The 17,605-nt window shown below is 38.6% G+C and overlaps 1 protein-coding gene across 1 annotated transcript in view; it reads right to left on the minus strand.

Annotated features, from left to right (window-relative positions):
• Positions 1 to 5,787: 5,787 nt before the first annotated feature.
• MICU2 (mitochondrial calcium uptake 2) overlaps positions 5,788 to 17,605 on the minus strand; it is a 131,967-nt gene continuing 120,149 nt past the window's right edge. The window contains exons 9-12 of the mRNA XM_054271808.1: positions 10,119 to 10,290; positions 9,726 to 9,834; positions 6,417 to 6,574; positions 5,788 to 6,133 (exon numbers count right to left, since the gene is read on the minus strand). Of these exons, the coding sequence (XP_054127783.1) occupies positions 6,029 to 6,133; positions 6,417 to 6,574; positions 9,726 to 9,834; positions 10,119 to 10,290 (544 nt within the window). The 3' untranslated portion in view covers positions 5,788 to 6,028. The remainder of the gene's footprint in view (positions 6,134 to 6,416; positions 6,575 to 9,725; positions 9,835 to 10,118; positions 10,291 to 17,605) is intronic.

Below are 17,605 nucleotides of genomic sequence, written 5' to 3' on the forward strand. Positions count from 1 at the left end.
CTCTCACTGGATCCCATGACTGTCAAATATTGAAAAACAAAAGGCATCTCCTGTCCATTTTCACAGCACACCTCCACTTCTGGCTGCCCACCTGCTTTAGTCACATTGAAAAATGTGTAAGAGAAGTGAAACATTTCCCTTTGCAGCCTCAGCACCAGTTAGGGTCTGCTGCAGTCCTCCAGATGTTTGTTGGTCCCAGAGCAAGGCCCTGCAAACATTCTTGTTACTCAGAACTTCTCTCTTTACTATTTAGAGGTTATAATCTCCAACAATTTCATTTCCTTTTTGCTTCTGTATTTTTTTCCTCTCAAAGTAGCTCATCTTAAACTCCAGGAGCATGCAATCCCAAGGCAGAAGAAACCAAACTTCTTAGATGAAGACTGATGAAAAATCATAATTTATCTCATTTATTCCTTGTAATATGAGACAAATCAAAGTTTTGGAGGCTTTGAATTCCTGATTTACACTTAAACACAACAGAGATTATGTAAATTGTTTGCTCTTCACATTCTAGTACAGATCATGTAATCTTGTGCACACCAACTACCAGGGATTACTATCCCTTTTTTGGACTGAATCAAATTTATAAATTGTAAGGACGCATTTTTGGTCAAACAGCATTTTAAAAAACCTACTTTCAGCCATATTTATTCAGTTCTTGCTTACCTAGCATCCTTTTGTTCAATGATATTCATGTTTGCTTAATTTTTAATTTATTCTAATAGCTCTTCTGTTTCTTCTTTTGACTTCAGGACTTATAATTTAGTCTTCTTTTCTAAAGATTAGTGGCAAAGCATTGTATTTTGGTATCCTTTCTTTTCAACAGCAAATGTCATCTTCCACCCTGTGACTCATTTGGCATTGCTCTACGAATTACCTTCTGTGCATTATTTAAGTGATGTACACCACTTTTTCAGTAATGTCTGCTCATTCCAACAGAATCAGTTTCAAAGTAGATTAAACCACAGTAAGAGGCCACATAATTTAAATCAAAAAATCTGTATCCTGAAAAAAGAAGAAAATTTTAAAACACTTTATTGGAAAGTCTTAAATGAAAACAATTGGTTTTCTTTGGGGTGGTTTAGAGCCAGTTGCTCCATGGGCTGACATTAAAGCTGAGAAATTTTCCCTAGAGCAGTGGACTTGAGGCACAGTGTTGTGGTAGAATTCCTCTGTAGAACATCCTTTCTCCAGGAAAGTGCTTGTGGCATTCACAAAGTACAGGCTTAGTCCAGAGAGGCTCATCTTCTGTGCTCCCTTTGCAGTCCATGGAGAAAGGCCAGGCCCTCCAAGGCTGTTTCAAAGCAGTGAGCTTGCATCTGAAATCCCATGAGAAAAACTCTCACACATTCCTCTGGATTACCTATGGAATATTCCTCCTTCTATCTTTTCAAACCTGTGTGTCTGAAATCTGGCCAACACAAACCCAGTCATGAACAGTGTTCTGCAAGGTGTTGTGTCCATTCTCCCACAGCCTGGTGCCTTCCCATGTTACTTCCACCACTCACTCAGCCTGGAAAGGCAGGCCAGCCTTCTGCCAGAGGCAGAAGTGAATAACAGATTCATTTAAAACAGACTTCCAAGATCACCAAGTCCAGCCATAAATCCAGCACTGCCATGTCTACCACCACTAAACCATGTCCCCAGGTGCCACATCTACACATCTTTTCAACACCTCCAGGGATGGTGACACAACTGCCTCCATGGACAGCTTATCCCCAGTGCTTGACAACCCTTTATCTGAAGTTTTTTTCCCCTAGCATTCAATCTAAACTCACAATGGGCACACAGGTGAGGAAAACCATGGTCTTTTACTCCTCAGGGCATGAGATGCTGTGGCAGAGCCCCTGCAGGTGTGAGCAGTGCTGAGCAGGTTCCCTGCAATGTTGGCGTGCAGGAACAGCAGCCCAGGACAGCAAGCAGAGCTCTGCACTAGGGCACTCCAATTAATGAACTGGAAACATCATTAACTAAGCCAACATCAGCCTAATGGGAAATCTGTCTCCACATATGCTGTATGATTTTTTTTATTATTGAGCCAGCTAGGAACTGTTTAATAAACAAAGCCAACGGGAAACATTCAAATAAATGAGTGAAGAGACACACACTTGTTTGCTGATTAATTTAGTGCATGCTCAAGTCTCTCAGGTTTTCTGTTCTGCAAAGGGCTTTCAGCTTCTTGTTGGATGATATCTCCAGCTTCTGCAGCAGGAGCTTCTGTGGCCAGCTGGGCACTAGAAGAGTGTGTCTACATCTGCCATCTTGATGCTTCCCTTGTGACCAACTGCATTACAGGAGCTGTTTCTTGGGGCAACTTGGATCTCACTAATAATGACCACAACATCATTTGGGCACGTATTTTCTGTTTAGAATGACTGAAGGCTTTTTTCTGCATTGGAGTAGTTTCCTGAACCAGCTGTGATTGTTTTACAGGAAAAAATAAAGCTGAAGGTATGAGGCATGCTTGCCCTTTTTCTGGGAGAACTCCAGCATGAGAAGAAAACTCATTTTAAATTTTGATGTACACTTATTGATCCATTTCTATGTTTTAGTCCAAGTATGGTCATTATACCTGAAATTTATACTTCCTCTAAGCAACGTGATTGTTCCCATTCTTGCCCTTAACTGGGCAGTGATCCTTTTTATGTCATATGCATTGAACATGTGAAGTGCCATGAAACTACAGTCCATGGCCTGGTTGTTTGTCTGCTATGCAGAACATGTACTCCTCATTGTTGCCTGTTTTGATAAAACCTGCCAGCTTGGTTTGAACCCAAAGGGACTTCTGCTTTTAGAAAGAGGCTTGTACAAACTGAGACACCAGAATTAATTTCTAGAAACAATCAATGAGTTTCGATTACTTCTAGTATATCACACTGCATTTTTGCCTTTGCTTCATTTGGAAATGAAAAATAAATGGCTATTAGACATTATCTTAAAGTAAACAAACAAAGAAATGCAAGAAGTGCTATGGGGATACAACAACTAAAATTCTGTAAAGCAGTTACACACTGTAGGTGACTGCACTTGCTTTTGTGTATCCTTTTGATATGTTATATCAATTTTTGATACTTTTGCAATGTGCAATGTGTTCATTTTTATTCTATGCAAAATTCAGATGCAATGTAGATGAAAAAATTGATTTTATTTAGCTTTTCTATACATTCCTGTTCAGAGGAAGAGTTCTTTATGTTAAAACAAATCACAATTGATATATTTAGACTGGTAGCTGGCATAAGCCTTAACTAAATTGTGTTAAGTAATGCTCACAGCAAGCTGCAAATATCATACAGTGACTAAAAGGAACTAAAGCATCAAACACTTAAACTATAATGAATTTCTTAAAAAACAGGGTGTATCTAAATACATAAATATCTCTTTTAATCTAAGATATTAAAAATGAGAAATTACTTTAAGACTGTTTTACAAACCGTTTTAGTTGACAAATAACAATAAACTTACAAATTAAATGCAGAGTCTGATTCTTCAAGTCTGGTGGACAAGTTATCCCTGGCCTTTAAAGGAGTTCCTTCCTGGCTGCACTTTCAGGATTACTTCTGAAAATTATTCATAAGTCTGTTTTAATTTCCAATCAATCTTTTTTTTCTTTTTACTATAGACACAAAACAAAATTCATATCAAACCCAAGCATATCCCTTTGCTTTTCCTCTGAACTTGAAATTAAAGCTTTTGCTAGAAAATAAAACTTGAAATCCCTGAAAGCAGATACTGCTGATTGCACAAACCCAGATAGAAATGAGCACTGAGGAATTAAACTTCTAGATACACTAAAGCTAAATGAGTTGATTTTTCCAAAAGAAAACCAAACAGCTTGTAATAAGGAAGTAATTAGTAAACAGAAGAAACCACAAAAGCAATAAAAAACATCATAAACCTATTAACTTCACACAGAATAAAATGCTAGGGAATAATTTCCACTCCAAAGTAAAAATGATATGCCAAAATATTAACAGCAACAAATAAAAGGCAGCCTTGCATTAAAGCCAGAGCTGGCACAAAGCACACTGGGTGAACACATACACACTTGTGTGCCAGGGCAGCTCTTCCTCAATAGCGTCATTTTTTGGCTAATTCGGGAAGTGCAGCTGGCTGTGGTACTGTGGTGCCAGTCCCACTGCCCCACCTTTGCTCCCACCATGAGAAGCAACAAACAATTTCCAAATACACAAAGAAAACCAGCACCTGCTATCCTGCTGCCCACATAGCACTGCATGAGCTCAGTTTGAGGCATTTACTTCATTTGGATTTTTTCCTGGGGAAAAAGAGATCCTTGATGGTCACTGGTGCATGATCTTCCAGATAGTCTCAGGACATCCCCACAGGCATGATCTTGTTCTGGGTGCATGTGCATGACAGCACTACCAGCATTTTCTCTTTAACACTTTAGATTAAAGCTCCAAGCTGAGGCCACGAGGGAGGAGTTGCTTTGCTGGTCTCTCACTGTGTTCCCTAGGAGCCACTGTGCCGAGGCTCAGGCAGGAGGGCTTGTCCTCAGCACAAACATGACAGCTACTGACACATCAAACGCATTCTCAGTAATCTCAGTATTTCTTAGGAGGGACCTTTAGCGTTTCCTGATGCATTCTCTCCTGTCCCTGCACCAAGTGAGAGCTGCCCTGATGTCTTACCTATCATGGAAATTGCCCCTCTTCTTACAAACCCCAAAGAAACGACAACCAAGCACCACACGTTGAGCTTTGAAGCAAACACAGCTGATGTAATGCAACAAACGGATGGATAGTTCCTCACTGAGTGGTTTCTTTGTTATTTTTTTGAGACATTTCCCTAGTCCATGTTTTGAGTCTATTAACTCTATTACCACAAACCTATCCTGAAAGGCTAAGCTTTCACTCCAGCCAAGACAAGTCAGACAATTGAGAGTGGGAAAGAGGACAGGCTTTACAGATAAGTCTATCTCCTATATATATGGCCAACTAGGAAGAGTGATCTGGACTTGGCTTTTGGCTCCTGGGATTGTAAGAAAAACAAAACATGTAACATGCACATCAGTGTACATAGAGGTGCACCTTATCTTATTGCAAAAAAATGTTCATCTGTAATTTCTAAGTGTTAGTCTTGATTTGTTCCTCTTTTTAGTGTTCAAGATCTTAGGTCTAACTTTGCATTTGGAGTGATATTTGTATTTGGTTTTTTATTGGACATACCTCAACAATGGCTTATTATAACCTTGATTTCCTGAGATACTTCAGGTTTTCCTGTCACAACTTTTAGTGAGATAAAACAACTATTTGTTACACATTCATCTTCTGCAATATAACTAACGCGAAATAGTAATGAGTCAAATTGTAGCTACCACTGTGTTTGATAGAATGAGGATTTTTTTCTTCCCATTTATACTATGTGGAAGAGGTCTGAGACACTCAATACACACTCATTGATCAATGTACAACTTTTAAACCCTGCATCAAGCCCATCAGTCCTATATTTTTCCAGTTTAATAATAACACCATGAGGGCAGACAAACCAGACATCTACACAGGAACTGGTGGAATCAAGCATCAGGAACCAGCACATGAGCCGATCCCCATAACAAGGTGTGAATTTTCCTTTTTGATTTAGGATAACTTGGTTTAAAATGTGTTGTGCAAGTGATTTTGCCTTGTGGACCTCTGCCCTTGCTGGAGAAGGAGAGCTGCTGTGTGGGTGGCTGAGATGATGTTCACTCCTTCAACAGGAGATGATACTGCTGTGATGTTCGTGCCTGGGGCCATGATTCAATCCTGTGCATCCTGTATCCTACAGAGCAGTAAACAACACTATTCCCCAGAACAAGAGTACTTTGGTATGGAGGCCAAAAGCGACACCAGTTCTGTAAACCAAACTGATTGCACTGTAATGATTATAAAATAATTGCATTGGAGTCTGGGTTAACTAAACTTTAACTATAGCTAAAAAAAAGGAGCATTTTTGATTTAGTTATTATGTAAACAGGACAGACAAACTCCCCTAATGAAAAACCACTTAAGCAAAAGAAAAATGGACTGCTTTAAAAAGGACTTTTCCCAGTTTGCTTCCAAAGTTCTTTGACTTCTTTAATGCTTTCTTTTTTCACACACTTCCAGAAACCTTGAATGCCTTGCTGCTGTGGTACCTGTTAATAAAGTTAAAGTGTGTTTAGCATTTACACAAAAAAGACTCCTATTCCCAGACTGTGTAAATACAATATATAATGTGCTGCTGCTTCCATAGTTCACATGTGTAATAACAAATTCTTAGTGGCAGCACTCATCCCAGATTCATCCCAGTAAGGACTACTCAGTTTAAAAGATATATATTTTTCTATTCATTAACTCTACCTGTGTTTCTACAAGCATTTACAAGAGAGTTGTAGAAATCATCTGTGATATTTACAAACAATTATGTCAGCGTGTTACCCTCAAGCCTCGATGAATTCGGTTCCTCAGGACTCCAAGAAACTCGCTGTGGCTGAGGCAGTCATCTCCATCTAGATCAAAAATCTTGAAGATGGTATCCAAAACATTATCTGACAGATCCTGTCCTGTTGCCACCTTCACTGCTCTCTTGAACTCAGCTAATAAAGACAAAATATTACATCACAAGTGACTGAACTTGCAAAGAAAACAGAAAGCTTATAAACAGCAGGATTCTGTCCAATTTACAATGGCTTGTGGGCATCCTAACTGGAGAATTTGGGATGTGTAAACTAGTAAACTACTAGGAGGACTCAGTTCATGTGTTCTTCTGTCACTGTCATATTTCCTGAAAAATCCCTTCGCCAGGATTTCTCCTGGGAAGTTGAGAAGCCTCAGAGAAAAAGGAAAATAATATAATCTCATTGCTTCTCCCTGTTTTGCTGCTTTGGAATGTGGTTGGAGAGTGTTTATACAACAGGTAGTTGTTTGATTGGTTTCATGTGAATTGTTTTGACTTAATGACCAACCACTGTCCAGCTGTGTTGGGACTCTGAGGAGTCAGTCATGAGTTTTTAATTAGTTAAGCCTTCTGTCTGTATTGTTAATTTTAATTGTTAAGCCTTCTGTCTGTATCCTTTCTCTATTCTTTAGTATAGTTTTAGTATAGCATTCTTTAATATAGTAACATAAAATAATAAATTAGCCTTCTAAGAACATAGAGTTAGATTCTCAATTCCTCCTTCACCCTGGGGATCCAGAAAATACCACATGCTTCTTCTTTTGTAACACTATTCATTTTATCATAAGCTTTAGCAAGGCACTGCTTCTCAAGCAACAGTACAAGTGATAATTTTTGCTAGAAATAGATGAAAATTTACATACTTTTGGCTCTTTCCTGTTCATACAAATGGTATTTGCCTCACTATCCTCTCATTAGAAACCTTACCATTTTATATCAAGCCAGCTTCATGACAATTCATTCTACATGAAAACTCTTCTTCTCAGAGAACTGCAGGTTATATGCTCCACCTCAACTAACAATCTCCTCAGCAACTCTGCAGAAACACAGACCATCAAATGGTCAATGCACTGCTTCCAGTACATGGCTTTATATATCTGCAGTTCTGGTTTTGAGAGAAGCTGGCTAGCTCATCTTAAATGATGTTGAGTTACTGAGGATTTGTGGCAGAAAAAACTGCCATACCTCTCTGGAGGTGTACTTTCATCTTCAGCTCTTTTTCCTTCTCTCTTTACACCACCACGTGCAGTATAGAAACACCCACTAGCCCCTCTTTTTGTCCTGTGGTGCACAGAATTTGGAGTTTTGGCTCAAGAGAGATGAGGAAGTGTGTGGGGCTGCCACAAAACAGCAGCTCGTAAGAGTGGAAGGATTACTGTTTATTGTAGCAAGCACAGTCACAACACATGAATTGGATGCATTTTTGAAGGCATCATGGAAGTGTGAATTTCAAAAAGGAACTGGAAGTTAATGAAGTGTAGCAGTATTGTAGACTATTACAGAAAGTCGTCCAATGAAGTCATAAATGCAATATTAACGTGGTTCTGCTCTCATAAACAAGTGCTGTTTATAAATAGTGTTATAAATATGATTATTTCTGAAGCTTACTAGAGGGAACAGCATTCCTGACATAGCTCTCATCTTCGTCTCTTTCAACAATTCCTGTATAAATGTAGTTGATTATTTCACAGTTGGTTTAAATATAATTAAGTTAAAAATCCTTCTGTATAAGGATATATCACAACTTGAAAAAGACATAAAACATGGGATGTTTATAGTAGTCTTAATTTTGTCTTTGGAAAGATGTTAACTGTTTCATCTTTTGAAGCTGAATTTAAATCCAGACATGGCACTATCATTTCTTTGAATGTAACATCAATAAAAGCAGATCTTCTACAACAGTGGGGCATAACAATTTTCAAGCAAAGAAGGCCCACCTTATCAGAGAGAAAAGATGAGTTGTGAATTAGAAGAAAAAGAAATCTAGAATAAAAGGAACGACTAAAAGAATGTCTAATATTTAGATAAATGTTCATATGTGTGTGAATACCCATGATAATGTCCACATCATCATGCAAACACCAGGAGAAAGAACTCAGCCAGATTCAGGAGAGAATTAGACATACAGGCATGTAACATCTGTGAGTTACCTCAGCAGCTGGCTGATTTTGATTACAGTGGGGGTCAGCACAAAAACAGACTAATGTAATGAAAGTCACAAGTTGCAAATCCCCCAGTTTTCTTTGGTTCAAACCCCATCCAAACATATATCTTTCAAGAATATGTATTTCTCTTTCCATCTTGTCACATTTTTCATCTTTTTTCACATGAGCCCATCAAATATTAATTTCAATGAATGTTAATATCTCTTTAAATTTCCTTAGGAACTTTTTAATAATGTTGCTATTTTGAAATAACTTATGAGACTTGTCCTTCAAGAGTAACAACTAACTACAACCTCAGGATTAAAACAAAAAGCATTTGTATGTCCATAAAACTTTTGATTCATTGCTCCTCTTTCTCCTATATGGGAAGGAAGCAACTCCCCTCCTTGAAATCTTTATTTTAAACCCCACTTTATGACATTGTTTCTTTTTAATAGACATAACTGCATAACGCAATCTCCTCAGCACAAGGAGAACATGGAGTGAGTCCAGAGGAGGGCCACAAAAATTATGTAGTAATTTTTGGGATGGAGCACCTCTTCAGTGAAGAAAGGCCAAGAGAGTTGGGGTTGTTCAGCCTGGAGAAGAGATACCTTAGGGCAGATTTTATTGTGGACTTTGACTATATCAAGGGAGCTTATAAGAGAGTTTTTACCAATGCCTGTAGTGACAGGAAATGCAAAATGCTTTCAAAGTGAAAAAGGGTAGATTTAGACTGGACATAAGGAAGAAACTTACAAAGTTGTGGCTGTCTCATCACTGAAAATGTACAAGGTCTGTTTGGGTGGAGATTTGAGCAACCTAATCCAGTGACAGAGTTCCCTGCCTATGGCAGAAGGTTTGGAAAAATGACCTTTAAAGGTCCCTTCCAACCCAAACTATTTTATGATTTATTAGTCTGCTGTCATTAATCCACATATGACAGCACATTAGAACTTTGAAATGAAAACATTTTGGAAACTTTATATTATTATTTTTTAATGAAATAGAACTAAGTCCAAATACGAGCAGTATAATATTTTTGGATTTCACTGTGGTACTTTGGGATAATAATTTACATTATTTCGTAATTAAAATAATTTTTTTCCTTTAAAAAAACGCACATGAAAGATGTACAGCACTTACCCCGCTTAACAGGACGATTGGCTACAGTAAACATCTGCATGGCGATGGAAAAGTCTTCCAGATTATTTGTAAACTTGCAGAAAGTCTTGAATTCTTCCAAACTGATGTTCTAGAGTATCAAAGAATTCAGATTATATATAATGAATATACATTCAAATCCCTATTATTCTATGTCATTAAATCTCGTGGGGCTTAGTGTTTAGATGTGACTGCCCACTCATTATTGATATTTGTATTTCTCAGCTGGACAATTATCATTGCTCTTACCTGTATACAATTCAAGGGCTGCAATACTTCATTTGGCAACTGGTTATCTCATTAGATACCCACATTCAAATGAAAACCTGTGCACAGAAAGGAGGAAGGAAAACAAAGTATACTTTGGGTACCAACCTCTCCTGCTTCGATTCTGTCTTTCACATTCTGCCAGTAAATTTCATTGTTTTCCTCATCAGTGAAGTACAGCAACCATGCCGCAAAGTCTTCTTTTCTCATGACGTTCAAACCCTTTGAAAACTTGATGAATTCCATTTCTTGGACTTCTGTTTGAAGATTTTCCATGAATCTAAGTGTAAACAGATATTATCCACCACTTGATACTTCCATCCCCGTATCACCACTGCTACCTTAGCTACCAAGTGCCACAGACACCAGCTCTGAGCCAGAGACACTGTCGACATTGCTGCTTAAAACAAATAAACCCCACAGGTTTAATTCCCCCCACTCTCGCGGATGTTTCCAAGGCTGCATTCCCACAAGGACACCAGCAGGACGCGCTCTCGGCCTGCACAGGCGGATGCTGCCAGCAGAACTTAGGGATGCATTGGACATCTCGGTTTTACTCGCGTTTAAAAATGCGCAGATAAGGAGATCAAAAAATGGGTAAGGCAGCAGCATAATGAATGAATGAATGAATGAACGAAAAAGGACTGGGGAACTGAAGGTCTGACACATGATTTATGAGGTTTCATATTAAAAAGAGAGGAATGACAAGATTGCACAGCGCCTAAAAAGATGAGGCAGTAATAATCACAAAGTGAAAGAGGAAACTTGAATTCATTGCTGTAGGAGAAGATGACTGAAAGTATCAAAGATTATAACTACATACAGAGGTTTGGTGAATCAGTTCTGTGGTCACTAGAGGATAGATCAGAGAGGATTACAATTGACTTGTACAGAGTTAAGAAGAGCACAGAAAATGTTGCAGGGCTTTGGGAAGGTAAGAGCTGTCTGAAAAAGGAAAGAGTCAACATCAAAGGATTTAGGAGGCACCCATTCTTTTGGGAAAGAAAGAAAAAAGTATTACAAAAAGCAAATAATAACCTGAAGGTACAGAGCTGTAATTTTGAGTTGTAGCTTCAAGTTTTTTCAGTTTGGTCTATATGGCTAGTATTAATTTTGTAAAAGTTAACACAGACAATACAGTGTGATCCATTCGATATTTTCCACTTCAGAAATGGGGCAATCCACAAACAAGAGGTGATTTTAAAATAAAGGCTAAATCCAGTGGTGCTTGCCAGAATCCCCTCCACATTGCTAAAGAACCCTTCTTTATTGAGTTGCAGAAATTATTGACAAGAGGGAATGAAATACTCCTATATTAGGACAAAGCAATTAATTGGAGAAGAGGACAGCTAAGGGTCTGCATAGCCAATATCAGCAGAGGTTCATTTGCTCATCAGTGTTTGCCTGGCCTCACTGGGTTTGAATTCTTTCCCTTGAAATTACAGCATTTGAGTCCACATAGCTATCTTTAGCTCTTTAATGAGATCACTTGGACAATTAGTAGCTTGAAGCTCTGTGAAGTCTATAAGGGGTTAGCTAAAGACTGCTCTTGAAGCATAAGCTCTCTCTTGTATTTTCCCCTCTAACAGGTAGAGCTGCACATGCAAATAAAGGACCAACAAATGCTTCACAGCTCAGGACATGCAGGTAAATGAAAGCCTGATAATGAGGTGAATTTAAGTTTCAGGCTGGGGCTGAGTTAGGGTAATACGGAGGAGGGGTACAAAATGCTGTCACATTTCGTATGTGCCTTTTTCTGGTCTAGTAAAGGGGATTCTTCAGTATAGCCAAACACTAAGATTTTCCTCCACAGTCCACCTTAAGGACTGACACACTTTCAATTCCCCCAGCTCTCTCTCTCAGAAATGGATGAAAGACCAAAGGACCAGGTAGTGCAACCAGTGTGACTGGGCAGCCCTTTGTCTTGCAGAGTGGCAAGAGCTGCCCTGCTCAGCTTGCAAAGCACTGTCTGTTTTCAGGCCCAGCTCCTGTCTTTGCAACTCACAAGGAGACTGCTGCCTCTGGCCAGCATCACAGCCAGCATGTGCCAGGGAGATCAGCCCTGGCACAAGCAGCCCTGCCGCACCCACGGCCCCCAACAGTTTCCCCAGGTCTTGGGCAGGGAGGTCAAGGTGCAGAGGGAGAGAACAGCATGGATCTGGCATGTAGATCAGGCATGGAGCCAGCCCAGCAGAGACTGAGTAGGGCCACTTGGCTGCATTTTGAGAGTGGCCATCACAGGCAAGGAGGAGATGCTATTTGGGATGTGTGGTTTGCTGTGGGCTGGAAGGCACGGCCAAGACCGTGCAGAACAATTTCTTTGACTGTAGTTTCTAACTCATGTAACGTCTGGTCCGGAGGAGGAGAAGTTGCTGAAAATGAGGTCACTCACAGAAATATGCCTAAAATTTGGATGCAGAGAAATGAGACAACATGTGTTTTATTTTCTTGGATTTTTATCTATGAAAGGACATATTTTGCAACAGACTTAAGGTCTTGAGAATTGAGCTATTTATCTTGGGGAGAAAGCTCTCAGTCATTTGCTTTACTGGTTGCTAGCCATAGGCAACGACACAGAAACAGATTCTTCCATCTTTTCTGAATATTGTACTTCCTTAAGCAGACAAGCCATGGTGATCTGCCTTCTAGTCATACCCAATAAGGCAGATCAATCATTCCAACATGATGAGGAAGGAGCCCACCAAGCTGCACACATCAGCCTGCTGAAAGGGGCGGCAAAGCCAGAGCAGACAGTGAAGGGTTTGGCTGCAGCATTTTCAGTGTGTTCTTGCTTCTGCACCCTCTTCTAATTGAAGTTCATTTCAACTTGTAGGCTTGCTCCTGGCAAGCCAGAGTGGGAAGATTTCCTGCCATATCAAATCCTACTTGGAGCAGTAGCTGAAATGTGCAATTTAAAATTTATGTGATAGTTTCCCATATAACAAAAATTAAAATACTGTGAATCATCGCATCAGCATTCTAGGTCACTCTTATTCCCAGATGTGAGAGTTAAAAATCCTAATGAGGTTTTTTTAAAAGTAAAAGTTATTAAAAGTTATTAAAAATAACTTTCTGGTTAGGAAGTAAAACTTGATACATAAATGTCAAGACACCACTAGGGATACTTGCTTTTGTATCTTCTGGATCACAGTGCAATGTGTTTCAGCTGTGAAGTCCTCAAAATGTATCCAGATACTAGGAAAAACAAGCACAGGAATAAAATTCCTGCTCTCTCAAAGTCAGTGGGATCTTGGCTGGGGACTTGGTAGGGAGTCAGAATTCAAGTACAGGAAAAGGATTCTGATTGTAGATATGTTCTACAATTAAAAAATTATTACACTGGGAATACTCTTAAGCTATAGTAGGTTGAAAAAGAAAGAAAGCTCTAAGTTTCCAAGTAACAAAAAGGAAAGGTAAACCATAAATTTATAAGACGGGAAAAGGCCAGGAATAGAGAGCACTTTCTTTAAGACAGCCCACTTTATCCACACTCTCTAAAACACCCACGTTGAAGGCCAGTGGCCAAATTTGTTATCGTGATACAACAGCATCCAGAAACCTTATCAGGATTTATCCCTCATTTTGAAATGGGCTCTAGTATAGAAAGAGGGAGTCTCCCAAGGCTTTTGGCAACTCAGCTTTAATAGTGCTAACCCACCACAAATAGTAGTGAAAATGTAATAAAAGAGGGGAGATCTCAGGAATGCAGCTATCCCCCCCTCCAAGTGGAGAATTCTTCATGGCACACAAAGAAGGAGATTGAAACACTAAAGGAAATATTGGGGAAAGTTTTTTTCCACCTGACCAGTTCCTGTCACACGGATTTATAGGAAGGAATCTAACAACAAAAATAGTGGTGGATATACCAACACAGCATTTGCACCGTGCTTTGGTTCCTCTTTGGACACCAAAATCTTTTTGAAGAATTGATAACCCTCTCTGTACCAGAATACTGTGGCAAACCAGCTGCAGCTTGCCTTTTTGCAATCTGACTTTCAAACCAGAATACAGAAAATCTAATAAAGGTAACCTTTAGAAAACATTTAGATCTATGCTTGTAAATTCAGGCTTGCAAGAATTAAGACAGTTAATCAATATCACAATTTTCAGAATTGCAAGCAAAACCCTGTTTGATTTACTGTCCTTAGCATTTCCAAACCAAAAAACTCACTTTCATTTTTAAGTGTTCTATAGAAACTAACCACACTACTCTTTTGCTAAGCTCACACGAAAGGAAGAAAAATATTTTTCTCAAGCTCTTTACTAAATATTTGGGAAATATTCAGATTGAGTTATGGCAGGAATATCATGAAGCCAGATTTTGTTGCTGTTCTTCCTTTCCTCACTGCCTGATCTTGGCTATAACTGATGTAATCTCTATGTATTATGACTCTCAATGCACACATATAGATAAAAGTGTAGGAACAGAGACAAGCAATCATATTCTATTTCTGCAAAGCAATTCCAAATCCCCAGATGAAAATCACTGAAAATATATAAGCTGTCATCACAGCAAAAGCACAGCATGCTGGCTGATGATGACACCTGAAAGAGATCCTGCATCCATGCACTGGCACACACACCACAGCCTCCCCAAAAATGTCAGCACTAGCAGTGGGGTCCAGCCTGGATCATTTTGGCTTCTTAAATGAAAGGTTCCAAATAAAATGTATCAAGCAATTCAAAATACTGAAGGAAAGAAACGGGACAAGTAGGTAAAAGGCATGATCTCTGTATGGTTATACAATTTGTCCCCTTCAATCTAAACAGAAATTAAAAAAAGAACCATAATTAAAGAATATTTCTGGTAAAAAAATTCTATTAATTGATGAAACAAGAAGCAAGAAATCAGGTAAGAGAATGACATAAACTGGATTGAAACATTAACTTTCCTCATACTATTAAAAGAGGCCCATTGTTTAACCATACTGGGAAGTACATTTTTTGTAAGACATCCCAGAAAAAATACAACAATCAGAGAGTTTTTTTAATATCCTTTCCATACTGTCTGCACTTTTTTTTTTCCTTCAAGGAGAATGTAAGAGATTTAAGCTTGCTTGGGGACAGATTACAGAAAAAATCACAGCAGTCAAACTGTTTAGGGAGTGAAATACTGTCTCCTCTTTTATTTGGGATTAGACATACTTAAACAAGATCAGTAAGGGACTTTTTTCAGGGGAAAACAACCCCCAGTGTCTGTCAGGAAGAAATATTTCCTATAGCTAGAAAAGTAAATAGTTTTCTACTCTAGAATAAAAGACAGCACATTTGATGTAGTTGGAAATAAAAGCACAAGTTAGATTTTTTTTAAAGAAAAGACTAAAATTATTTCTATATTAAAAACCAGGAGAAATCCATACTAAGGAATAAAAAAGTCTTGAATTCTGGGGACGTTCTCTAAGAAAGGACCTGGTATTAGAAGATGACATTATCGTTGAGGTGTAAAACTGAGTGGTGTCATTTGAAACAGAAACTTGTTCAGATCTTCTGAGAAGAAAGACAGCTTCCTGTATTAAATCTACCCTCTTTGTTACATGATTTTAGGCTTACTGCATATTCTTCTATATTTCCCTAAAAAAGATTACAGGAGAATACTCTTCTAGATGTACTTGACTAAGAGGCCACATCTTTAGTAGTAATATACACAAACATACTCCAGAAATTTATATTTCCTAACATTTGCTAGAGAAACATTTGGTTTTGAAATTGTAAATTCTAATTAATAATTACTATAATGTCCTTATATTAAGGACAATACACTAATAAGAACTCATCTAGCAGTCTGGAGCTGAACATGCGTTCCCTGAGTCCTACCTTAAGAAGCCTGAAGATCTCTGAAAGAACTTTTACATTTGATAAAAACACTGCCTGAGGATTGTCTGTGTGTGTATCAATACCTGGGATTGCACAAGAAGCAAGCACCAGCTGGAGACAGATTCATATCTGACCATATTCCCTCCCTATTCTCAGTGTGCCTCCTGTGTTCAGGGCAGTAGGAAAAGAGGCACAAGAACTGGTTTACATCAGCCTCACACTGCTCCAAGAGATGTAGAGAGTTTCCATTTTCTTTGTGCCATCTGAATGCAAAGAAAGGAGAACAGTTTGGCGAATTAATTGCCCTGGTATATTGACTGTGGCTGTCTGACATCTTTAAAATGTTTGGACTGTGGGCTAAAAGGCTTGGATAATGCTGGTGTGCATGTAGATACAGATGGTTGCACACTTACAAAAGGATTTTTTAATGCCAGACAAACTGAAAAGAGGGAGCATGAGGAAAATATAAGTAGGTAATGAGATAAGAACAGTGGTCTCAGCTTTCAGAATTCCCATATAAGTACAGTGAAATTTCACAATGAAAGCATTACTGTTTTTTGGGCTGAATTATTTTTATATTTTTAGTGGGTTTTCCCTTTTTTTTTTCTTTTGGTTGGTTTGGGTTTTTTTTGTTTTTTTTTAGTTTTAAGGACTCTGAAGCACAGCAAGATCTGTGCATTTAACTAATGTGACGAGTTTTAGTGTGTCCTAATCAAACATAATCACCTCTATTTTCTACTAGGTACTACACTGATCAATGGAAAAGCTTTCTAGGCAAGAACTTGGAAAATGATAAAAGCATTTACCATCATTATTTTTGCTTTTGAGAATGATCTATGTCTCTACAGCTCATCAGTCATCTCTTGTAAAAACAATGTGGCACTTTGATCAAACAGCCAACAATAGCTTCCCGCAGAAGGTAAAGTGTTATGAGAGGCCATCAGATAGAAATCACATTTTCTCTGAACAATAGGAACCCAGAAATGATGTGCTTGATTTACTTGCAAATAAAATCATGTGAAAGGTGATATCCTCGCAGAGGTTAAGAAGACAGCGATCCTTTTATTCACCTTTCTGCGTGTTAAACAAACTGCAGCGTGACGTGGCAGCTGAGATGGAGTGTCTACGCAGTGATAAAGAGGCACATTCCAGCCCCACGAAACATAACTGCCACTGTTGAAAAATTACCTGCATTAAACCTTACACTTATCCCACAAATTTTAAGAGCAAGATGTGGGAGTTTGATTTTGATTACAGGCCTCTATCTGTGTGGCAGGCAAAGGTCTTTAACCCATGTGTTCTGAATGTACAAGGTACATAGTTTCATCAATGTCATGCCTCATTGGGTCAATGTAGGATTTTATCTAAAACCTGAGGCTTTTCAGTTTACACTGTATATGCAAACACAACCTTTTACTGGTGCTCTCTGCCTTTTGTTTCATTGAGAGGATCTATGGTATTTATAGAAAAGGGAGCTGGAGACATCTTAGACTTATTTTACTCACTTAGATTCCTATTGAGCTGAGGTCTTCAAAAGGGAAAGGCTGTTTATTTGAAGACTGGTATGTACCAGAGCCACTGGAGCCAAACACTTTTTAGTCTACTGATTGCAAAAACATTCATTTTTAAGAGGGCTGCCACACATTCTCCACTTCTGAATGCAAACTGAAGCAAAACACATTATTCTACTTTATTTTTGCAGTCTGTCAATGACTGATTATTTTTGTAAAAAGGTAATACTGATAGATAATCTTCTCTTGATGCCATGCTACAGTATGTGT

Source organism: Melozone crissalis, unplaced genomic scaffold (genome assembly GCF_028551555.1).
Source record: "Melozone crissalis strain CALT ecotype California unplaced genomic scaffold, PUWL_Pcris_2 ptg000013l_1, whole genome shotgun sequence".
NCBI classification, from domain to species: Eukaryota; Metazoa; Chordata; class Aves; order Passeriformes; family Passerellidae; genus Melozone; species Melozone crissalis.